At 35.6% G+C, this 25,869-nt stretch overlaps 1 protein-coding gene across 1 annotated transcript in view; it reads left to right on the top strand.

Moving 5' to 3' along the window:
* Positions 1–231: 231 nt before the first annotated feature.
* The window catches only part of LOC131028156 (uncharacterized), a 39,189-nt gene continuing 13,551 nt past the window's right edge, over positions 232–25,869 (top strand). Inside the window, exon 1 of the mRNA XM_057958376.2 lies at positions 232–390. Coding sequence (XP_057814359.2) covers positions 232–390 — 159 coding nt within the window. The remainder of the gene's footprint in view (positions 391–25,869) is intronic.

Below are 25,869 nucleotides of genomic sequence, written 5' to 3'. Positions count from 1 at the left end.
GAAGATGAATCTGATGCTTCTATAGCCAATTTTGCAAGGAAACTCAAGAAAGGTTTAGGAAAATATAAAGGTAAACTCCCTTTTAAATGTTTCAACTGTGGTAAGATTGGACACATTACATCTAAATGTCCTTATGGAGAGAAGGATGAAGATGAGAAGCAAAATATGAAGACTTATGGTAAAGAGAAGATGAAGAATTCTTTCAAGCCAAGAAGAAGAAATTTTAGAAGGATGAACAATCTTTACACATTTGAGGATGATGCTACTACTGAAGAAAGTATGTCTGATGAGTGTTGTAGTGAGAATGAAAAAGAAGTCAATCTCTTTATGGCACTAGAAGAGTTGCATGATGAATATGTTGTTGATGAGGAAGAGGAAGTTGAAGCTAAGGTATATCTTGAAGCTGAACTCATGAGTGCACTTGAAGAACTCAAAAAGTAAGGAGAGAATATAAAAAAGGTTAAGTATGATGCTGCTGAAGAACAAGATAGATTGGACAAATGTCTTGAGGAGTCTAAGGAAAACATTTTAGATCTGAGAACACAATTGGATGAAGCTAAGAAAATTCGTGAGGTAACTAAATCTCAGAAAGGAACTTGAAAAGTGCAAAGATGAACTTAAGGTAAGAATCAAGTATGAGGGCAACACTGATGCATTGGATAAAATGTTAAACAAAAAGAAGCATTCCAAATATATAGAGGGTGTTGGATTTGATGTTGGTTAGTGTTCTACAAGTAAAGACTTATCAAGAAAGGAAATACACTTTGTTACTTCAAGTAACAATGATAATAGGAAAACCTTCATAGTCAAGGATGCACCAAGGAAGAAAATAGATCTAACTACAATTGTTGAAGACATGAAGAAACCATTTGTTGCTACTGCAAAGAGAAAACATGCTGATCCCAAGGTGGATAATGATGGCTTCATAAAAGTCAAAGACACTAGGAAGAACTCAAGAAGATTGAGTTATGTTGCTTCATGGAGACCAATGAGAAACATAGACAACAATAATTGGTATGTACCACAATTCCATGGCTACTGCTATAAATGTAATACTTATGGTCATAGAGTTGTTGAGTGTAGGCTTTTGAGTAGGTCTCTTCCTAGTTATGAAAGCAGTAATCCTTTTACTGCTCTTAAAGATGCAAATATCATTTTTTATCATTGAAATGGTATTGGTCATAGAAGTTATGAGTGTAGAAGCTATGATTTTTAGTCCTATAACAGTTCCTCAAGTTCATCATTCAATAGAAATCTCAAATGTTATCATTGTCAAAATCTTGGACACATAGAAAAGCATTGTAAAATTAGAATAGCTAAGAAAAAGAAGAAAATTTCAACCTTGGAACCTCAAGCCAATCCAGATAAGAAAATAACAACATACAAGAAGAAAGAAACCAAACAGGTTTGTGTTGAAAAAGATAAGGACAAGGCTGAGTCAAGTCTGATTGTTCAAACTACCCTACATGTTGAAAGGAAGAACTTATGGGTAGTAGATAGTGGCTGCTCAAATCACATGACTGGTGGTAAAAAGAAATTTATCAATCTTGAAGATAGGAATGGTGGCTCAGTGAGGTTTGGAGACAATTCATCAATCAAAATCAAAGGCAAAGGTACTCTCAACATATATGGGAAAATAAAAGCTCATGATGTATACTATGTGGAAGGTTTAAAACACAATTTGTTGAGTGTTAGTCAAATGTGTCACAAAGGATACAAGTTTAGTTTCGATTCAAAAGGATGTGAAATCAAAAAGGGGAGAAATGATAAATTGATTGAAGAAGGAAAAAGCACTGATGGAAATGTATATAACTTAAAGGAGTGTTATGAGTCCCAATGCATGATGGGACAAGTTGATGAGAGTTGGTTATGGTACATAAGATTGGGTCACATAAATTTTTACAATCTTGTCAATGTCAACAAGAAAGGATATGTGAGGCATATACCATAGATCATCAAGCCAGCAAGCACTTTCTGTGATGAGTGTCTAAGAGGAAAGCAAACTAAAGTAAGCTTCAAGATAAAGGATTACTCAACCATAAGGCCTTTAGAGCTTGTGCATACTGATCTGTGTGGTCCTACTTGTTAGGCCCAATATGGAAAGCTAATGTACTAAGAGGGGAGGGGTGAATCAGTACATCAAAACTTTTCTTCAACAATAACTTTACTATTATGCATAAACTGAATAGTGCAGTAACATAATATAAAGCTAAAACAAATAGATAACAATCATACATGATTCACTCCATAACACATATATTCTGGTTATGCATAAACTCTTGGTTAGAGAGAAAAACTGTGGTGGGGATGGCACCCACAACTTCACTACTGCAATAATAAAGAGTGCTCGGTTAGAGCTACATGTTTATATATTTCTGATAGCTTACCCTGTTAGGAGTAACAAGATCTATTAGATCTACCTTGCTAAAGGATTTTACAACACTTAATCTAAATGCTGCACCTGGTTAGAGGCTTTACAATTTATAGACTTGATTAGAGTCTTTTACCCTGTTAAAGGTTTCTCTTACAACTTCAAAATATTACAATAAAATCATTACAAATATCTGCAACTTTACATCTAGAATGTTATAGCAGATTCTATGTGCTCAGAATAGATTACCTTGCTTATAGCATACCTCAATAACCCATATAGTAACTCAGTAAACCCTTCTATTTACCCTATTCTTTGACTGTTTTCTAAAAACTTTCTCGATGACCTCTGTGTCTCTATAACAGTCATAACATTTGGTGCTTTCACATGTCTTGCTTCATATATCTCAATAACTTCCTTTCTGTCATGCTGCATGTATATTTTTGATCTCAATTCATGTTGTATAAATAGATCTCTTATGATGGTGATCCAATTCATTGCTTCAATCTTACAAACATGTTTTATTGAATGAATAACCATGCAAAATATTTCATTGGTTAGATGACCTCAAAATCATACATAATCTTTAGGTGCAATTTCCAATGTGATAACGGTTCTATGTGCCTCGATCTTGTAACACATTTTCATATGCATGTCTAGGTTCATTGAATTTGGTAACACATTTCACTCGGTGTATATCAACTCAGTGTGTCATATTTTCTGCTCAGTAGACAGCTCGGTGGATACTGTGCTCTGATACTACTTTCTTTTGTAACATACTAGACTGTTTATATCGGCCGAATATTTTGGTAGTAGTAACCGACTAGAGTATATAGTATAACTTTGACATAAAACTAATGGCAACTTGATAAGTAGTAACACTACTAGGACAAGAGCTCTAAATGGTGAGAGATATTTCATACTACTTATTGATGATTTTTCAAGAATCACATGGGTTACCTTCTTGCAAGACAAGTCACATGTATTTGAAAGATTAAAATTTTTTAGAAAGTTGGTTGAAAAAGAAAGTTGTTATAAACTGAAATGTCTCAAATTAGACCATGGAGAATTCAAAGACTATTGTGAAAGACATGGAACTAGAAGACAATATTCAACCCCTAGGATGACACAACAAAATGGTGTTGTAGAAAGGAAAAATAGGATAGTCGAGGAGATGGAAAGAACTATGTTAAATGAAGCAAATATGCCTGATATATATTGGATGGAGGCAATCCATACTACTTTATATACACTAAATAGAGTTCAGCTAAGAATGAACAACAAAATGACACCCTATGAGATATGGTATGATAGAAAACCCCCAGTCAAGTACATCAAGGTGTTTGGTAGCAAATGCTTTATTAAAAGAGATGAAGATGGTTTAGGTAGTTTTGAATCAAGATGTGATGAGGGTATCTTCTTGGGCTATTATACTGATAGCAAAGCTTACAGGTATTTCAACAAAAGACTAAGGAGAGTGGTTGAGAGTGTGAATGTTAGAATAGATGAGAAATTTCACAAAGGAAGGGAAAATACAGTAAATCAGATTGAAGAACCTTATGTTGAATATGAAGGACAATTTGAGAATGAACAAGAAGAGGCACCAAATAAGACACCAAATAAGTATGTTTAGAAAAATCTGTTAGGATTCCCAAAGATACTGAGAGGGAGGGGTGAATTAGTATCTAATAGGTTTCTGAATTTACTTGAATTAAAACATGTAAATCATATCAATACTGTGTACTGGTAAACCAAAAATAATGCAGTAAACAAGAATAACAACAACCACATGAGAAGCACACCATAACACAGTAGTTTAACAAGGAAACTCGATGTGGCAAAAACCTTGGTGGGATTTGTGACCCACAATATTCACTTACTGACCAATAAGGGAATATTACTGTTTTACATGAGGGGCCTGCACATGTAGGAAGGCCAAGTGCCTAGAGCTCACTGCTCAATTACAAAGGAAGTCACACTGACTTACAAAAATGGATTATACAAATCCAATGTCTTGTACTACTTCAAATTAGCATCTGCTATGCCAGATCCAGTACCGGTTTTAGCTCTACTTCATACATAAACCCTTAACCTATAATTCGCATATTAGGTCTGCATAATTTCCCCTATAACTCTATTCTTAAAAGTTCTACAATGATCTCATACATATATGAGTCATATTACAACTTGCCATGTCGGCTTACAATGATTTTATAATTAATTACAAAATATATTATCAACAAAATTCTTGTCGACCAGAGTGTCGGTATCCATCCTTTCACTGCTGGTGTTTTGTGTGCCAGTGTAGAGTTTGTCATTGTCGGTGCTGGTATATTTGTTTTTTAGGTATCATATGATTGCAAGGTTGCCATCAATGACAAAACCTTCAATCACCTACAATTTCTCATTGGAGTGTGCATTTTCCAACAATCTCCCCCTTTGGCATTGATGGCAACACTCATGAGAAAAATAAAAAAGTGTTCAAAAATGATATCCAAAAATAGTCTGCCAAAAATGTCTTACCAAAACTGTATGCTCAAAAACCGTGTGCTCCCCCTTAGTAGATGAACCATTTTTCTCATTCCTCTACTCCCACTTTGACATCAATGACAAAGTTTTTCATTCATTGTCAGTGGATTCCTGCCTGAATTCTTGTAACCGGTGGGTTACAATCTAAAAAATGTTTGTCAAAACTAGATTTATTCCATTGTTGAATGTTTTGCAGTCTTTTATGGCTTCTTGAGTCCTCTATTCTGTACCGGTGAGTATGTACATTTTCTCTTCTGGTGTCTTTATTCTAGGAACCCGAGCCTCATATATTTCTTTTCTCAAAGAAATAAGATACTCTAGTCTTGGACCAAGTCTGCATTTTAAGTCCTTTGCTTTGTCCTTTATTCTTTGTTTTTCATTTACTAGTTTCTTGATTTTCTCTTCCTGCTCTGTAATTTTCTTCTCTAATTCCAAAAAAGAGTCTGATGTTCCAATCAGATTATCAACAATATTATTAATCTTATCCTGTGCTTTTTTGATTTCTTTGAAAAGATCCTCTATTAATACATCTATTTTGCAAGTGTCCCTGTACAATTTCTTGAAGTCAAGAATGATTTCACTGAGTTCTGGTAAAAGAGTATCCATTTCCTCTTTATTCTTATTCACAATTTCCATAAAGAATTTTTCTTTCTCTTTTATCATTCTTTCCTTAAATGTATCCTCATGTATTTTGTCCAGTGTTATTAGGTTGCCGGTTATATACTTAGACAATGTGTCTAATTGGCTCAAAGAATCTTTATTCTCAACATTGCACTTTGGTGCTATCATCTTCAAAATTGGTAAAGTGTCATCTATAGCCTTATCGTCTTGTGCATTGCACTCTATTATTTTCTTTATTGAATCTAATAAGACCTCAGCTACATTAGTAGGTTTGAATTCTGTCATGGCTATACTAGATGTTTGTCCAATAATTTTTACAATCTGTAATCCGTCAGTTGTAGTTGTAGCTTTGCTTTCCTATTTCTCTGGAGGATCTGTTTGGGTTTGCATTTCTACAAACAAAATTTTAGGCTTTTCATTTTGGGTCGGTGGCACTGTCTATGTCGGTACCAATGAAGGAGCCTGTTGCTCTACCTATTTCTCTATGTTGTCCACTACTGGTTTTTCCTCTATGCTGCCTGTTGCTGGTGACTCAGTTGGTTTTTTAGTTTTAGTAGGTTCTGGTGGCTTAGTGGATGCATTAGTATGCAAATTTGAGGTTTTTTCCTTTCTAGTGTCCGGGGGTTCACTTGATCCTTTAGTTTGTTTTAGATCCCCAATTTCAACGTTTTCTACTGTAATATTTCCTACCGGTGGCTCTGTTGCCACATCTAATTTCTTAGTAGATTCCTTATCCACCACAATATTGACTTTGTGAGTGTCAATGTTCACTATATATAACACCTCAGAATTAGGATTTGTATCCTCATGTGGTGTGTCCATACTCTCAATTGCCGGTTGATTGTCAATAGTGTCTAATGATGGAGTATCTAGAGGCAGTGGGGGTAAGTTGTCTGTTATCTTTATACTGGGAGGTCCACCTACCTTACCTTTTCCTTTGTCCCTGTCCTTTTGATATACCTTGAAGGTTTTAGGTTTTTGATACTCTTCCTGTTTCTCTTTTTCTACCGGAAATATGTCCCATGCATCTATTGTTTCCTTTGTTACCTGATTCACTCTTCCTACCATCAGTGCTACATGCTAGTGAGTAGTTGAGAATACTGACTGATTAGCCTCAGAGATTAATTGATCTATCTCATCAGGTGAGTTAACAAGGTGCACTGCAAGTAGTTTTTCAATCTTTATTTTCTTATCTATCTCAACAATAGCTACTCTTCTAGCTTCTAGTCTATTATATAGATCTGCTAGTATTTCATCAACAACTTGCATCAAAAATTTCTTGAAAATATCTAAGTGTAAGATTGCACTGTTCTCTATTTTCTCTTTGTCATTAGCGGATAGTGTGTCATAATATTTGTTGATGTTCTTTAACTTTCCATCCTCTGTAATTTCACTAAGAAGTTTATCAATGGGTGCAATAGTTTGTTGTGTCTTCTTCTTAGGAGTCATCTTCTTTTTCTTTGGAGTTAATTTCTTTGTTGGGGGCCTCACTACTTGTTGCTTCTATCTTGTCCTCTTTGGTGTAGGAGAAGGTTTCAGTGAAGGTTTTCTTTTCCTTTCAACTCTCCTAAATATAGCAGGTATGTCACTTTCTGAAGAAGTTCCAACTGGTGAAAGGTGAGTTTCCGGTTGAAGTGCTTCCAACTCACTTTCAATTATACCGGTTTGTTTTAGCACATCTTCTTTAATAGATTTTTCTTACTGAGTTCCTTTTCTAACAGTTGCCTCAGCCTTCTTAACTCTTTTCCTTGATTTAATTTGGCTTTCTAAAGTTTCAACATTACCAAATACCTTTTCTTCCGGTTCCTTAGGAGCTTCCAGGAGGACTTTTGCATAAGTTTCTATTATGTTGTCATCAGTCTCATACCCCATTTCAGTTACCCAGATGGTTCTAGGAATAACTGCCTCCATCCAAATTTCATCTTTCTTTATTACAGAACAGATTTCCTTTTGGTACTTATCCACAATAGCTTGTGATAGCCTTACTCTTGTTTTCATTTGAGCCTTTAGTGCTTGAAAGTGCTCATTTATGGTTTTCTCCCTACTCTCTCCCATATTGTTCAACAATTCTAATAGTTGTTTTCCTACCGGTATATCAAATCCAAAATATTTAGCACCAATACTGGGTACTTGTTTGGTTATGTATAGCATCAGACAAACAAGTAGGTTTCCAGATCTGAATGTTCCTTTCTTTTCCCTTTTGATCTTTCCTAGATTGTCTATTAGCTCATCTTTAAGCCATTCACATATGTCTATCCTTGCATTATCATTTACCATATCATAGGCACTCTTAATACATAGGCTAGAAACTAAGTTTAACCTCTTTGCATGTGTATCCTTGTAACCTAAGATCATACTAATAAATCTGATATTTGTATCCTTTACATCATTTACCCTTAGTGATCTTTTATCAAATGTTGCACTGGTTAGGTTTGTCACTAAGTCATTTGAGACCTTCTTAGTTTTGTTAGGTCTGTTGTCGATGGAAGGTAACCTTGTTACTACCCTTTCCACTTCTTTTGTGATCTTGTGAATAGAGTCTAACCAAAAAATTCACCATGTACTTTGCTTAACACAATCCTTATGATATCCTTGGGGAAATTCGAGATACTAAGTATTTCAGTGAAACCTAGGGTTTCTACTATCTTGTGTTTAGGTTTGACATTTATGGATTCATCATAGATTATAGTCTCATACATATTCCTAATTTCATCATCACCTAGTTCATCAATATGACAATGTATATACATTCTAGGGTCTTCAACATATACTACTCCTTTAGGGATTTGGGAGAATGCACCTATGCTATCATCTTTCTTAGCAATTTCAGGAACTAGTTGAAAAATAGGTCTAGGTCACTTAAAAACTTCAACAACTGTAGGGTTTGCAATAAATTCAGGAGTGGATGAAGATGCCATAGCTATAAATACCTCAATCTGCCTTAATGATGAATGCTTTGTTGGATTGCTTCACTTCTTTGCTTGGAGTACCTTCACTCAAGAATTTTTGCGCTCTCAAAGATTTGAATGCTCGGTGAATGAAAAAATAGCCAAAAAACTTGCTTTATAATGTTATTTTTGCTAACTACCACATTTAATGCTTTCTGGTTAAGTCACAACTTATGTCATCTGCTAGTATAGAAGTAATTTCAAATTCTCACCATCAACTGAGGGAATAATAGCATGTTTTTCATGTTGTTGCTAAACCCTCAAAAGAGTTTTCTTCAGTTAGATAAGGAGTCTCCTACTGGTGGAGTGTTACTCTGTTCTACCAATGGAGGTGTAATCATATCAACATTCTGATCTGACTTTCTGATCCATTGTTTTGAAAATTCTTGATTTACCTCTTCAACTTTTTCTTTACCTTTCAAACTAGGACCTTTGTTATTTGCCAGTGATGCCTTACTTCTACAAAATTTAGCAATATGTCCTATCTTGTTACAGGCATAACAAGTCACATTGTTCTTTTGAATAGCTTTCCCATATCCTATGCCGATATTTGTTCTGCATTGATTAGATAAGTGCCCAAATCTTCCACAAACATAACATCTCACATTCATTCTGCAATTTTCTGAATTATGACCAACTTTGATGCATTTAGAACATTGACCAGTGGGTGTATTAGTGTTCTAATAATTTCTAGATCTACACTGATTTGTTCTATGACCATACTTGTAACAGTTAAAGCATTTGCCATTGAATTTGTAAGTAGTAGGTTGTCTTATCGGTTTGCCATGATCATGATTGTTTGCAGTACTGGAGCTTTCACCAACTTCAAAGCCAAGCCCATTTGTATGACCATTAGGTTTCTAATACTTCAATATGTCACCAAGTTCTTTTGAACTTTTCTTGAATTTTTCTTTATGATGATTTGCAGCAGTTAGTTCGCTTTCCAAGATTCCTTTCTATCTTATGAGTTCAATTCTGTCATTTTGTGTGTGCATTAGATCTGTCTTCAACATATCATTTTCATGACTAAGTCTTGTGTTCTCATTTCCAGCATCATTTAGTTTTCTGGCCAAGTCTTCTTCATTCTTCTTCCTATCTTCAATTTCTTTACAAAATCTCATAGTCATATCCTACATCTCATTCTATGTTGTACTGATCTCTTGTCTTAGCTTGTTTACTAGATCATTAAGAGTTTCTGTTTCATCATTCTCATTCTACATCTTTTCACAAAGTTCTCTTCTCTTATTTCTTGCAATGGTAAGATTTTCTTGAAGTGCTTGAATGATATCCTGAGCAACCTTTAGATCATCTTCAAGTTTGATATTCTTCACCTTTTCTGCATCATAGTCTGAAAGAGCTATTTTCAATTGTTCTCTCAAGTTTTCCATCTCTACTAGTGACAAGATATTCCTCAAGCTATTAGGCTTCTGAAAATAGAGGACCAAGCTCTACTACCAATTGTTAGGATTCCCAAAGATACTAAGAGAGGGGGGTGAATCAATATCTAACCGGTTTGTGAATTTACTTGAATTAAGACATGTAAAGAATATCAATACTGTGTATTGGTAAACAAAAAATAATGCAGTAAACAAGAATAACAACAACCACATGAGAAGCACACCATAACACAGTAGTTTAACGAGTAAACTCGGTGTGGGAAAAACCTTGGTGGGATTTGTGACCCACAATATTCACTTACTGGCCAATAAGGGAATATTACTGTTTTACATGAGGGGCCTGCACATGCAGAAAGGCCAAGTGCCTAGAGCTCACTGATCAATTACAAAGGAAGTCACACTGACTTACAAAAATGGATTATACAAATCCAATGTCTTGTACGACTTCAAATTAGCATCTGCTATGCCAGATCCAGTACCGATTTTAGCTCTGCTTCATACATAAACCCTTAACCTATAATTCGCATATTAGGTCTGCATAATTTTTCCTATAACTCTATTCTTAAATGTTCTACAATGATCTCATACATATATGAGTCATATTACAACTTACCATGTTGGCTAACAATGATTTTGCAATTAATTACAAAATATATTATCAACAAAATTCTTGTCGGCCAGAGTGCCGGTATCCATCCTTTCACTGTTGGTGTTCTATGTGTTGGTGTAGAGTTTGTTGTTTCCGGTGCTAGTATATTTTTTTTGCTAGTATCATATGATTGCAAGGTTGCCATCAATGACAAAACCTTCAATCACCTACAATTTCTCATTGGAGTGTGCATTTGCCAACAAAATCATCATGAGGATCAAATTATAGCAGACAAAAATGAAGGTGTGCAAACTGGAAGAAGACTTACAAGGATCAATGAGCAAGTAATTTTTGCCTCATGACAAATGAAACCAAAGAATTATGATGAAATTAGTAAGAGTGAGAAGTGGATAGAAGCTATGGAAGAAGAACTGCAATAGATAGAAAAGAAGAAAACATGGGAATTTTTTCCTAGACTTGCTGATAAGAATATCATTGGGACTAAATGGGTATATAGGAATAAGATGAATGAGGAAGGTAAGGTCATAAGAAAAAAATCTAGATTGGTATGCAAGGGATATGCTCAAGTTGAAGGAATAGATTTTGAAGAGACATTTGGACCAGTTGCAAGACCTGAAGCAATCAGAATGTTCCTGGAATTCTCAACATATAAGGGATATAAATTATATTAGATGGATGTCAAATCTGCCTTCTTGAATGGAAATCTTGAAGAAGAAGTCTACATAGAGCAACCTAAAGGATTTCAGCTACATGAAGATGAGAATTTTGTATGTAGGTTGAAAAAGGCTTTATATGGTTTAAAACAAGCACCAAGGGCATGGTATTCTAGGTTAGACAAATATCTCCAACAAAAAGGATTCAGAAAAGGGAATGTTAACAACAACTTATACTTTAAGGAAGATGGTAATCACATGATCATTGTTGTGGTATATGTAGATGACATCATCATTGGAAGCAACAAGGATGCCCTATGCAAGGATTTTGCTGATCAAATGCAGTCTGAGTTTGAGATGTCTATGCTTGGAGAGCTGCCATATTTTCTTGGTTTGCAGGTTTCTCAGCTAGAAAAGGGTATATTTATATCACAAACCAAGTATGCTAAGGACATGTTGAAGAAGTTTCAAATGGATGATAGTAAACCTGTTAGTACTCCCATGGTGAGATGATGAAAATTAAACAAAGATGATGAGTCACCTAGTGTAGATCAGACCTTGTATAGATCCATGATTGGCAGCCTATTTTATCTCACAACCTCAAGGCTTGATATTGTGCAAGAAGTGTGCATGGTAGTTAGATTCCAAGCTGCTCAAAAGCAATCACATGTGAATGCAGTTAGAAGAATCTTCAAGTATTTATAGGGAACACTTGATTATGGTCTATGGTATTCAAAGAGTGGTGATTTTAGCTTAGAAACATACATAGATGTTGATTGGGCAAGATGTATTGATGACAAGAACAAAACTAGTGGTGGTGCCTTCTTCCTTAGTGGTAGATTAGTCTCATGGAACAACAAGAAACAAGAATACATCTCTTTATCTACTGCTGAAGAAGATTACATAGCTATTGTTAAATGTTGTTCACGGGTTCTCTAAATGAAGCAAACACTCAAGGATATCTAGGTAGACTATGCAGATCTAATCTCCATCAAATGTGACAGTTTAAGTGCAATCAACATCTCCAAGAACCTTGTCATGCACTCAAGGACAAAACATATAGCAATTAATTATCATTTTTTGAGGGAGAAGGTAGCTGACAAGGAAGTCAAGGTTGAATATGTATGCACAGGTGAGAAAGTGGCTGATATTTTTACAAAACCTCTACCCAAGGACACTTTTGAATATTTGAGACTCAAATTGGGGGTTGTCCCAATTTATTTTAGCACTTAAGCATTTACAAAAATCTGTGCTTCAACGGGAGCTCATTGGTTTACTTATTCCTTTCCTTGAACGTCATGTCTAGTCTTAGGGGGAGATCTGAATTTGTGTAAGCAATAGTGGCCTTGCCTTTATATTGTAATAATGGTTCATCTTGCTCAGCTGGAGAATGCCCTTTATCATTGTTGTCAAAGGGGGAGAGAAGACATTTCCGGTTCATGTGTTGACATCAATGCCAAAGGGGGGTATTATTGGCATTATTGTCATTGATGTCAACAAGTACTGTAGGGATGCTAAGAGGATGCAGAGAAACAAGTGTTGTGCAAGTGATATCTACTCTGGTGGCTTGATCAGAATAACTAGGCCGATGTCGGGTTGTGTGGAGTTTCTGTTGTGTTTTGTCTATCGGAGTATCTTGTTCCAAATACAAAGTATGTGCTACACATCAAAATAGATGAACATAGGTGGAGTAGCAATTTTTTGAGATATCAATAGAACAAGCTGTTTCAATATCACTATAACAGTATAGCTTGGCTGAAACAAAAACTTGGGGTACCTATCAGAATAATTGACAAAGGCGGGATGACAAATTCTTACAATGGCGATAGTGTAAGATATTCTGATAGAGGAAGAATGAAGAGAAGACCCCTTGGCATGATCATTGGCATAACTCATAGCAACAAAACAAAGGAATGACAAGGTCATCTTTATGGAATCTTTCTTAATCGAAATAACATATGCTAATATGGAGAAGGTTTTTGGTGTTTTGATTTTGGAATAGCTATGCCAATGCTTGTTTATGTTGGGTCATCGGAATAAGTTTGTGTTGACGGGTTAGTGTCTAGATATTAATCAGATATTGTTGGCTATTCCGATGGGTACATATATTTCAAAATACCTATACCGATAAAGGAAGGTGGACAATATGTCATCAAAATAACTTATACTGTCATTCTAGTATATTTTTCCTATGCCGATAGTTATGGTTATTTTGAGATGTGGTCATTTGGCTTGGAAGTTCTTCATTTGGGATAGCTTATGGTGATAAGTGAAATCAAAGGTGAGGATTTCATTAGAGTAACTCATGCCGATGAAAGGGACCAAAGGAATCACAAGGTCATCGAGATAATTTGTGAAGGTGGAGTAGATGCGAGATGTTAGCCCAAGAGTTAAAGCTATACTGATAGAGCTTTGAGGAATTGTGTTGGAATGAGTCAACCCGATATGTGCAACATGTTTGCAAAGCATGCCCTGACTACAATTGTCCACATGGATGTTTGACCCAATTTGATAAAGTGACTTGGATGCAGATTGAGGAAGGCTTTGAGGACACATTGAATTCCGACAAGCACAAAGATGATGTGGTGCATGGAACTACCATGATGACAATTATGATCAAGCCCTCCTAGTTGGATCTAGCAGATCAATGACTTAGATTCAAAGCTAATCATGAACACATGTTGGTGCGTCTAGAAACTTGAAATGTTTACTGGCCAAATACAAACTGACTAAGTGAACGATATGCAAGCTACATTAGAAATTGTACAAATCATGGGACATGACAATGAGGAAGAACAATAGTTGTGCTGCATGTGATGAGTTATGATCCAACTGACTATTTGGAGGTGATGTGTGCTTTACGAACTCAGTAGTGGACATAGTGTGATGTGGTTGTTGAAATAGAAGTAGAGAGAAGGATAAGTTTAATTAAGTGATTATTGAATAGGGTAGAGAAGAAAGTGTTGCAGAGGTAGACTAGAAAAGAAGTAGAGCCAAAATTAGAGAAGTAATTGCAAAAGAAAAGCATCTTTCAGAGCAACAGATAGGTGTTACAAAACTCATTTGTAACAAGGTTTCTATAATTGTAATAAATTATTTATTGAATCACTGTGTATCTTTGAATGGGTTCTTAGAACAGGGGTAGGTGCTCCTTGAGTTGGTCCTCAAAATATTAGGGGTTGGTGCTCCTTGGGTCAGATCCCTAAAACATATTGTAACTATGATTTACTTGTGAGGATGGATTGGAGTAGTAGATTCCAGTAGCTATTATCACCGAGGTTTTTCCCACACTAGGTTTTCCTCGTAATTACTGGTGGTATGTGATGTGTCCTTGTGTGTTGTATGATTCTAGTTTTGTTTTTATTTGCACACACACCTGATTGAAGTTTTAGATTATCACTGATTCACCCCCCCTCTCATTGTTCACTTGTGGTCTTCATCATTGGAAAGAAACATAAGCTGTCACACCAAAGAGACATTCATATTGATAAAACACAAAGGTTGACAAAAGGTAAAACCAGTCTTGTCAAAGAACAAGGTCTTGTTTAAAAACATAGAGATCGACAAGAGAATTGCAGAGTCACCTCAAAACTAGAATGTGATGTAACATATGATGTTTGTAGAACCTGATGGCTTTCATAGCGAAACACATAGTCATGGTGACTTGCTAGGATGTCAAGGAGACACTCAAACTCTCTCACCGAAATGCACCATGGTTGTAACCACTCAAGGAAATGACTCTTTTGCAGCCTAAATGTGACCAAATTGACATCAATGGATCCAAGAAATCCTTTTGCAACTCTCATCAAATCCAGTTGAAATTGTAGTACCCCTACTCGTTTGAACTCATTGAACTCGTATTTTATTTTGGTTGTTTTCAATGGATACATTACCATGTTTTGTTATTCAGACTTATATGACATTATTTCATGCTTAATCTGGATATGGAATGCATAATTTATTTGCAACATTTCAGTACTTGTGATTTATGGCATTTTATGAATTATTGCTGTGTACTAACACTTTATTCTAACTATGCAATGTGGGATTATATGTTGTGTGTCTACGAGTGTATTGGATGCAAGGGGACAATTTTCCTTCACTCGTTCTAGTGAGACAAGGAATGTCATGATTCTCCTTCATCGGTGTGCATGTCATATTTTCTATATTGTATATACACATGTGTGGTTTGGTGATGTAGGATATTGCAGGTACAAGTACCGAGTAGGTACGGGGTATTGTCTCCACCTGGATTCATAGGTCTGAGTGTGCCTTATATTTTTTGATGGAAGTGGAGGAGATAGTAGTTGACCCTATTTGATTCAGTTACACTCATGTGAGTGTCATCAGTTGGTCATCCGGTCAGTTTGTTCGGGCTTCGTATTTTGTTGTTTGCTCTTTTATGCCTAATTGCTTGATGTTTTCTCAGTTTGTGTGTTTAGTAATTTTAACTACTTCATGTTATGTTTTATTTGTTTATGAAGGGTGAAAAATTGTTGATAATGTGAATTAAATAGTGATGCGAGGATTTAACATCCTTCATGTAGAGGTAGGTGAATTATCGAAACGATATTCAATGTTTGGTTTTCAAATTATACTAAAAGTTATACGTATTTTATATGTTGATTTGGACTCAGACATATACATATATATATATATGCATATAGGTAATTAGGAGTCATGCTCAATTATCGTGAAATATGATTACTCCATGAATTTTGTATATATCTACGTAATCATTTGAGGTTAAAATAAAAGGTTTATGTTTATATATATACGTATTATATAAGAATATGGTTTGACCATATATTTGTATAAATTAACCATATACAAGTAATACACATATGTAATTATAGAAAGTCTCATATTGTATAAAAGTGGCGGGTTTTATTAGATAAGCGACTAAAATTGATAAGTCATTATTTATAAATAAATAAATTTAAAATTTTAAAATAATAATAGAAAATATGATTAAGTCACATGTTAAAGGTATATATTCAAAAGGTGGTGGGTTTTTAGTTATCATATATTATAAGATATTGATACTATAGAATACCAAATTAGAATTTAATTCTTTGATTAAAATACAAAAGTTTAATATAAATATATTATCGGTTATGTTTAAGTTAACGTTAATTCTTGTTTAACTAAGGGTGGCAGTTCCTCTTAGATAATGACTGTTACAAGAGTTGATAGTCAAGACGATAGTCTAGCCACTGTAGCTAGTTGACTTGGCATATATTCCTCACAAACCATGGTGTAATGGTAGGGAAACCGGTTTATGTAGTCGACCCTCCTCCCTTTCGATAAAGCATGCTCCACGTAGAAAGTAGAAAACCACGAGGGCTATTCCACATAACAAACATTTGCAAGTAGAAGTCGACGAGTTTAATGGTATACTGGAAGCCACCGAGACTTAGGAAATGGAGAAACTGTTACAAGTAATGACCGAGAAAAGGTGGTTTCTTTAATACAAGTAAAGGTTTATGTGAGGGAGGTTGATAGTAATATCGACCAACCCCCTTAATAAAAGGGAGGGGTTGATATTACCACCGACCAACCTCCTCCCTTTTATTATACACACCCTTCTCCCTTTTATTAGACATGCCCTCCTCCCTTTGTAATGTTTCATACTCCACGTGGAAGCCACGTTGCAAGTAAGCATAAACCATGATGGGTATTGACGTTCCATGCCCCACGTTAACATGCAAATACAGTGGAGGCATCGATTAACTTGCAACCTTGCTCATTAAGGTATGTGGTGGAAGGAGTTAATGTAGGGGTAGGAAGTAATGTAGGAAGTAACTTGGAGAATAATGTGGTTTACCAACCCACGTAAACCCACCCATATCCACCATTATCAATGTGTATTAGATAGTTATTTAATTTGCATGTTTTTAGGAAGTTATTTATAGTAAAGTCCATTTAGTATTGAAGTCAAAAGCCACATGTATCATCTAAAAATATGGACTTAACCACTTTAGTGGTGTGGTGTCATGAAATGGTTAATGAAGAACTTTACATGTTGAACACATAGGTGTTCAAATATGATTAGGACTGTTATGATGCAATTAGATCTTGAGTGGTGTCGCTTAGAAGCAATCCACCTCTAGTAGAGATAGATTGAAAGTAGGAAAGAGGGTAGAGGACAACCCTATATATAGACCATTGAGTTGAAAGAGAAGGGAAGGGGAGATGCAACGAAGGATTAGAGAATGGAATGAAGAAGATAGGAAGATAGTGGGTAGCAAGATAGAGGAGAGTAAGAACGTAAAAGAGCGACAAAGAGATTAGAGAGAATAGAATAAGGGAGAAGTCGTAGGGAATTTTAGGATAAATAGAGGTGGGAGGAAGGAAGAAAGGGGGAATTCATTTTTGCATAAAAGGAAGGACGGTGGACTCAAGAGGAAAGAATTAGAGTAGAGGGAAGAATAGAATAGAGGAGAAAAATAGAGTAGAATAGTGAGATAGAGAGGATACTTTGGGAAGTGTCAAAGAGAGTTGGTTTTTGAGATAGAGTTGGGAGTATATTGGAGATAAGGTTCGTAAGCAAGGCACATTATCATTCGGTAGAAGGGCGTTGAGGTTTTGCATATGGGTCAACTTTGCAAAAGGTCAGGAACTTCTTTAGTTTTGGATCATTATTATTTACAAAGTCTTTGTTATAAGTAATGATTATGATCTGGCTTATGTTATAGTTATGGTGAAGTATCATTTATTGTTTGGGTTAGTTAATGGAAAATAAGAGATTATTAAGTGTAATTACATTATAGCTATAGTATTGGAATTTTGTTTAAGAACATATTGCACACTTTTTGATTATATGAAAGAAATTTATGCTTGTGTTCAGAACCTAGGTATTAAGACTTATTAGTCGCTTCTCTAGGAGAGTTTGGGGAGTAATGGCTTACTATTGGAACATTAGGTTTATGACTTATTAAATAGTGTATTAATATAGTTGTAATTCTTATTTTCTAAAAGTCTTTATTTGCAAGTTGTTTATGCATTTGATTGTTTTAAGGAAAGATTGCCTGTGTTAGGATCATGTGTAAATGGTGTTTTCTATCAAGTTTAAATTCCAATTCTTGTTGCATTATCATTGTGTCCTATGTGATTATGTTTCCTTGGTCAGGTGTCAATGTATAACTTTATGGATGTGAGACATTGTGTGTTTTGTCCAAATGGTCAACCTTTAGTTAGTAAATCATGTATTCTTCACCTGTGGTTTGTCAGGATTAGGTATGGTTGTCTGTTTCACCATAGAGTTCTCATAGAGAGACTTTTCCTGTAGTGTCCTATGAGAGAGAGTGGCTTTCAAGTGGGGTACATGACCAAAGTGGATGACATGATAACCTGTCGGAAGTTAGTTAAAAAGTGATAACCTAAAAATTGATATGGGTGAGATAAATATTAACTAAGATAATGTGCCTCGTGCATAGGTGTAGTGCTTGAATAGGGCTCATAATGCTATGAGAAGGCCTGGAATGGCAAACTAACCACCTTGTCTTCATGAAAAGATTCGTAGGGTCTGCATGAGACTTAGTTGGGGCCAGAAGCCAGGAGAGGTTACCAGGACAGAGAGTCGGGACCTAGGAGGCTGTACCATGGTATCCATCTTAAGCTATGTGATGACACTCTCTCCTTAGAGTCACTTGTGTTTGTGAGTTGAGTCACATGAATGTTTGCAGAGTCATGTATATCTTTCGTACTTGTCTTCTTTTTCTTGCTTGAGGGTTTTCTACTATCTCGTAGCATAGTGGGGTGGTTCCATTTCGGGATCACATGGTCGGGTGGTAGTGTCACTTCCCATCGGATGTTCTGGAATGTATCTTCAGGAAAGGAAGGGCTTCATTGGAGTTCTTGGTTCATGGTTCATGTACCAGCTCATGTTCATGATTATTGTTCAGCTGAAACCTTGAGGTCATTGTATCAAACTTTTATGTAACCTTGATTTTGTAACTTTGTAATCTATGGTATTTGTGGTAACCATGTATTTGTAGATATTGAAAAAGGGAATCATTGTAATGTTTGTTAATTCAGGTGCTTTAATCATTTGTATATATGATTTATGAGAAATAAATGCATTTGAGTACTATGATTCTTTCATTATGGAAATTAGATTTATGTGTTGATTTCATCTTAAACATTTAATTTTCCTAAAATAGCTGAACAATAGGTTTTTCTGTGGTGTTAATATAATTTACGAAGTAATCTTCGTTGGTGACCCTTAGGAAATTCAAAAGTTAGACTTCTACTGTGTTATTAGATGTGCAATGGTTTAATTCAAGCACTTGTTCTTTTTAAAGAAAAAATTATTTCACCCTTAGTTGCATAGATTGTGATGTTTTTCCTTCAAGGTTTCTGGCAGGGCATTACAGAAATCAATGACATTTTTTTGTCAAGAGATTGTTGAACACTATCAGATGTTGAGAGGGATAGTTAGGGATGGGGGTGGATAATCATATACTAAAACTTGATTAGATTAAGAACATTCAATCAATTAAGTATTCACAACATTAGTCACCATACATACATGAAAGTGAATAACTGAAACAGAAAAAACATACACACAAGAACACTAAGATTTTTATGTGGAAAACCCAAACTAGCAAAAACCACAATGAAATTCCAACTCACAATATATGTAATAAGTATTTACAAGTATTTAATCCATAGGCCAAGGAGCAGATTGCTTTAAACTACAAAAAGAATAATAGATTGAACTACAAAAGAGAATAACATCTACCAATATGTGGATAACAATTCACAACTTAATGCTCATCCGATCCAGCTTTCATCTCTACACTGCAACACATCTAGACCTCTGTATCACCTCAACCTCGCATCATATTTACACACACACCATAAATATTTCTCACATACACTTCATATCCACACTCATCATAAAATATTTGATTTGTCCTTTATATATCAATGAGATCAACAATAACCTCTATTAGATCATCTTAAATATGTAGTGTTCATATGCATCATTGACACAAAATATTACATGTGAAAGGAAAAAGAGATGTGTGAAGATTCACACCAAAAAGACTCTACACACAAACGTTCAAACCAAAACACATCAGTCATTTCATATAAATATGTTTTACCCAAACATTTAATCCAGAGCCAAAAATAAGATATGCAGACCACCACAAAAGAAGCATAATGTATTAGGAGCATAATACAATCATCCACAACATCCTTAGAGTACTAGAAAGACAAGGAATACAAAACATTCCTCCACAACATCCTAAAACTGCACAAACTCTGAACATAAACATAGATAGCTCTCATAATAAACAAATCTGCATCTGAAAGCTGAAATACAAGAAGATCAGCCTACCATAGCTATTCTACTCCAATCCACAAATTAATCTAATACATATCCAGTACAACCATACACTACAAGACAAAGTTACTATTCACCAAAATAGTCACTAGAGATAGTCACAAAGTTCGTAGACCAAGCAAAAAGACATCAACCTTTTGGAAACATAGCATATCATAAATATTTGTCATCTATAATACTTATAGTTAGTTTCCTCTTAAAAACAGCATATCCACATATTTTTGAAAGCAACTCATTATACTGCACATAGTCTACATTAAATTCTACATCATATCACTTACAAGAAAATATCCCGACCAACATCCAGACACAACCAAAATAAAAAATGCAACTAAAACACTACCAAACCATACTCTTTTGCATTATGTCACTTTCGAACCAATAGCTAAACCACTAATCAAACTTGACATTAAGACCAACAACCAAACCAATCAACATAACATGTTGTCATCCCATACATCTCATACATCTCTACATTATAAATTACTTGTGGTTGACATCCACCAATAGGGACCACCAAGAACCACCAAAAAGTTTGACATCAATGAAAACAAAGACTCATATGTGCAACAAGCTACTCATGCTTGTAAAGATGTCATTTAGCTTAAGAGACCGGGATCAAATATTATAACATAACAAAGTTCAGTGGTAGTATATTCTAGTAGTTAGAGTGTGATATATCTAGCTAAGAGCCTAACTTTTCATGCCAAGATCAAGAAGATTAATATTCAATATCATTTTTTTAGACATATGGTCAAGGGTGGTAGGGTGAAGTTGGTTAAGGTAGACACTTTGATTAATGTTGCTGATTTTTTCACTAAGGCTATAAGCACACAAAAAGTTCATATGATGTTCAAGGATTTTATGGTTCTCTAGGACCTTAGCAATTAAATTATGGTGTAAATACTCTATTTTCTCTTACAAGGTGTTTGACAAAGTGGATTTTTTTTGGAAAAATGTTGTCTAAACCTTGCATTTACATAAGGTTACTATTTATGGTTAGCTTTTATTTAATCATGGATTGGTCTAAAATTTTCCCCAAAGCTACAGAATGGCTAAATAATCATGCCAATAAATTTTTTATTGTAAGGTCATGTCTAGATTTGAAGATATTAAAGTTTCTATTTTTTAAAGTTTGAAAGTCAATTTTGAAGGCCTCAGAGGCATTTTATGGCCCAAAAGTGGTTGCTACCAATGTAGTGAGTTGTAGATTGATAGAGCACTTCAAGAAATTTATGGCATTTCAAATGGCTCATTAATTGGACTCTCAGATTAAATGTTAGGGCCTTTAGAAGTTCGGTCTCCTAAAATGAGAAATATAAAATCATGTAGGACACATAAATGAGTTGTAAAAAGGAATTAGATGTATTGATGTGGTATTTGACACTAGGGCATCCTATATTAGAGATAAGTTAGGCACCACATTTATTTATTTCTTTAGCTCATGTTTCAGTGACGTTGTTTGATAGTTTCATTTACCGTGTCTTCTATATATTAGGTGCATGGGATGGAGGTTATCTGTAAGAGTCTTATAGATCTTGAGTTACCTTTGGATATTTAGATGGTGATACTCCTTTGAGAATATTTCTATACAAGTATATTGTATTTTTTTATTGATATCTAAGTAATATACTGGATGACTTTTGGAGTGTGGGGTTTTTCTCCTCAAAGATTTTTTCCCCACATAAATAATTGTGTTGTCTTATGTACATTATTCATGTTTATTTATATTAAATTTTTGTAAATGTTGTAAAGAATCAATTTTTTTTTTTGCATAACCCTCCTCTCAAGGTTAGTGTAGGAAGTTGTTTCTCTACACTAACTTCCTTACAAACACATTATCAAAAAAATAATTAAGGTTCAATTGTCGACCAGATTTATGATTACTCATAATAGGAATACACATCAACCTCTACAAGGAAATGGGACCACTTTAACTAAGATGTGTGATGCCAATAAAATGGGCTAGAAAATTAAGAGTCATGTAGTACTCTTGGCCTACCTCACTACTTAAAAATGGTCTATAAATTTTACTCCTTTTGTACTAGTCTATGGGATGGAAGCTATCCTATCTCTCAATTTTCAAGGTGGGCAAAGAGAAAAGTAAGGACAATTGTTAACCAGTTTGAAGAAGAATATTGATGGCTATGGAAGATATAAATTTTTTTTCTTAGGATATTGGGATAACATAAAGACCCACTCCAAGTACAAGGTCTCTAAAATTCCTAAAATCACACTGAATCTATCAAAACGAATAGTCAAGTTGGATGCTAGATTTCTTGAATTTATTAAAACTCTAGAAAAAGGTTCTATCCATTCAAGAAGAATCCTTGGAGGAATTAGTTAATAAAATAATTAAGAAATTAATAATATAGAAAATAAAAAGAAGAGTAAACATAATTTGAGGGAAGAATTATGCTTACTAACCAGTGAGAAGTCATTAGCAAATAAGAAGATGAAGAGATTTCATCGAGAGTCACAACCTGTGAGATTCTGCGAGAAGCAAGAATCAAGCAAGATATGATGTTGGTCGTAGATCACATGCAACTCCTCACACAATAGATGATCGAAGATCAAAATAGCTGAATGAAGATAATTTTAATATGAGAGAGAAATAGAGACAAAGAGGAGAATTTGGAGAAGACTCTCACCGAGCTATCACTCCACTAATTTGACTAGTGAAGGTGAGAGTATAGTGCTTATTATATAGAAAAATATAAGCATATACATCCAAGGGGTGCATTAACTCCTATTCCCCATAAAAAGTGGGAGGTTTTACCTTCTTGATAAATGCCAAAACATGTGGCATAACCTCCTTACATGAAGACAAAAAAGGAGTTGAGAAAGTTGGCACATAAGGCCAAAAGAGGGTGTGAAACCCAACTACCCCATAACCCACTTAGGAAATGACAAAATAGTGGTTATGAGAGGTGGTATAACAAGCCAAAAGAGGGTGTGTAACTCAACTACCCATGTGAGGTGGAGAGTTACACATGTAGCTGAAGTATTTCACCACGTGTCCTTATATAAACCACTCCTATTAGCCTAAGCAAGCTTAAATAATATATGTGTAGGAAAAATAAATACCCCCTAACATAAGGAAAATAAAAAACCTACACTAACACCCCCCCTTAAGCATAGCTTAGGTGGGTGAAAATATGGGTCCCAACAAATGCAACCATGTTAGGTACCCATGTACATAGATAGCCCCCCCAAAAGAAGAAGCTCCCCATAAGAGGAATAGCCCCCCCTAAATAAGGAGAGAAAGAAAGAAAGAAAGAAGGACTAAGAAGTCCCTCCTGAAGTAGACACCTGTCGTATCCCAAGAAGAGATCGCAAATGAAGGAACTTGCTTTCGGTGAAGGGTTTGGTGAAGATGTCTGTAGTTTGCTCCGTTGTAGAACAATACTTAAGATCAATGATGCCTTCTTGAATGAGCTCCTAGATATAGTGCACATGTATCTCAATGTGTTTCATCCTCTGGTGATGAACTGGATTTCTTGAGATCTGTATAGCACTTTGATTATCACAAAAGATGATAGTAGGCTTCCTAACTGGAATACCAAACTCAGTGAGAATATTTTGAAGCCAAATAGCCTCAATGGTGGCATTAACTGCCCCTCGATACTTAGCCTCTATTGATGAAAGAGCAATTGCAAACTGCTTCTTACTCAACCAACAAACTGGACTAGAACCAAGTGAGAAGCAATACCCTGAAGTGGATTTGCAATCCTGAGAATCACCCACCCAATCTGAACCCGTATATCCCACCAAGTCAATATCCATGCCTGCTGCATACTAAATTTCATAATTGTGAGTAACCTGAATGTAGTGGAGAATCTGCTTAGCTGCTTTCCAATGCAACTCATGTGGCTCCTGCATGAATCTAGAGACCATGCCCACCACATATGAAATGTCAAGTCTTGTATGAGTCAAGTAGATGAGGCTCCCAACAATTTGTTGATATAAAGTGCTATCAACCAAGGGTGAAGAGAACTTAGCCTCAAGTTTGACCCCAGATAAAAAAGGAGTAGGTGCAAGCTTACAATCAGCCATGCAAAATCTAGATAGCATATTGAGTGCATACTTGGGTTGTCCAAGGAAGATGCTTGAAGAAGACTGAGTAATCTCAATTCCCAAGAAGTAATGTAGAAGACCCAAGTCTAACATTAGAAATCTATCATGTAGAGTAGTTTTCACTACCTTGATGGTGGATGAGTGACTCCTTGTGATCAACAAGTCATCAACATAGAGAACTAGAAATGTGAGAGTATCATCCTGGTGTAGAATGTAGATGTTAGGATCAGAATGGCATTGAGTAAAACCAACTGTCAGAAGGAAGGAGTCCATCTTGGTATACCAAGCTTGAGGAGCTTGTTTGAGACCATAGAGAGACTTTCAAAGTCAACACACAAGTGAAGGATCTTGAACAAACCCTTATGGCTACTCCATGTAGATTTCCTCCTGAAGGTCACCAAGAAGAAATGCACTCTTGACATCCATCTGATGAACTTCCCAATGATGGGTTGCAGCAATAGCAAGGACAAGCCAGATGGAATTCATCTTAGCAACTGGAGCAAAAGTCTCAGAGTAATCAACCCCTGGAACTTGGGAAAAGTCTTTTGCTACCAAGCGAGCCTTATACTTATCAACCGACCCATTTGCTGTAAATTTTGTTCGATAGATCCACTTCCATCGAACAAGTTTCCTTCCCTTAGGAAGAGGAACTAAATCCCATGTGTGATTCCTTTCCCAGGAATTAAACTCTTCTTGCATTGCAACATCCCATTCGGGAACACCTGTAGCTTCTCAAAAAGACTGTGGATCAAAAGCTAAAGCAATGAAGAGATGTGGAGCTTATTGAAATTGTGACCTAGTTCTTCTAGAATCTGATGGATCACCAAGCCAATCTCCTGCTAACTCAAAAGTTTGTCGAGCCCAAAGAGGCACTGAAGCTGGAGAGTCTGGGGGAGAATCATCAACCTCTGAAGGATGACTATGAGAAGAATGTGAATCCTCACCATCATTGTCACCATCTGAAGTGGAGGAAGAAGACTCCTCATCAAGATTAGGAGGATTAAGATCCTCAGAAGAACTGTCATCATCATGCAATGTCTCCAATGTGATAGTGGATGGAGAAGTGGTATGAGAAGAAATAGAAGAACTCTCCTCAAAATGAACACTCCTCTCAATGAACAACTCATGTGTAGAGGGATGGAGAAGTCCATACCCTTTGACATCATTTGGATACCCAACAAATATGCAAGGCTTGCTCTGCGGATCCATAGCCTTGCATTTCTCTACTGGAATGTGGGCCCATGCAAGAGAAGAAATGCTTAATTGTAGGTTTCTGACCTGTCCAAGCTTGAAAAGGAGTTACCCCCT

Source organism: Cryptomeria japonica, chromosome 4 (assembly GCF_030272615.1).
Source record: "Cryptomeria japonica chromosome 4, Sugi_1.0, whole genome shotgun sequence".
Lineage (NCBI taxonomy): Eukaryota > Viridiplantae > Streptophyta > Pinopsida > Cupressales > Cupressaceae > Cryptomeria > Cryptomeria japonica.
The sequence above is the reverse complement of the archived record's forward strand: the minus strand, read 5'-3'. Positions and strand labels throughout refer to the sequence as shown.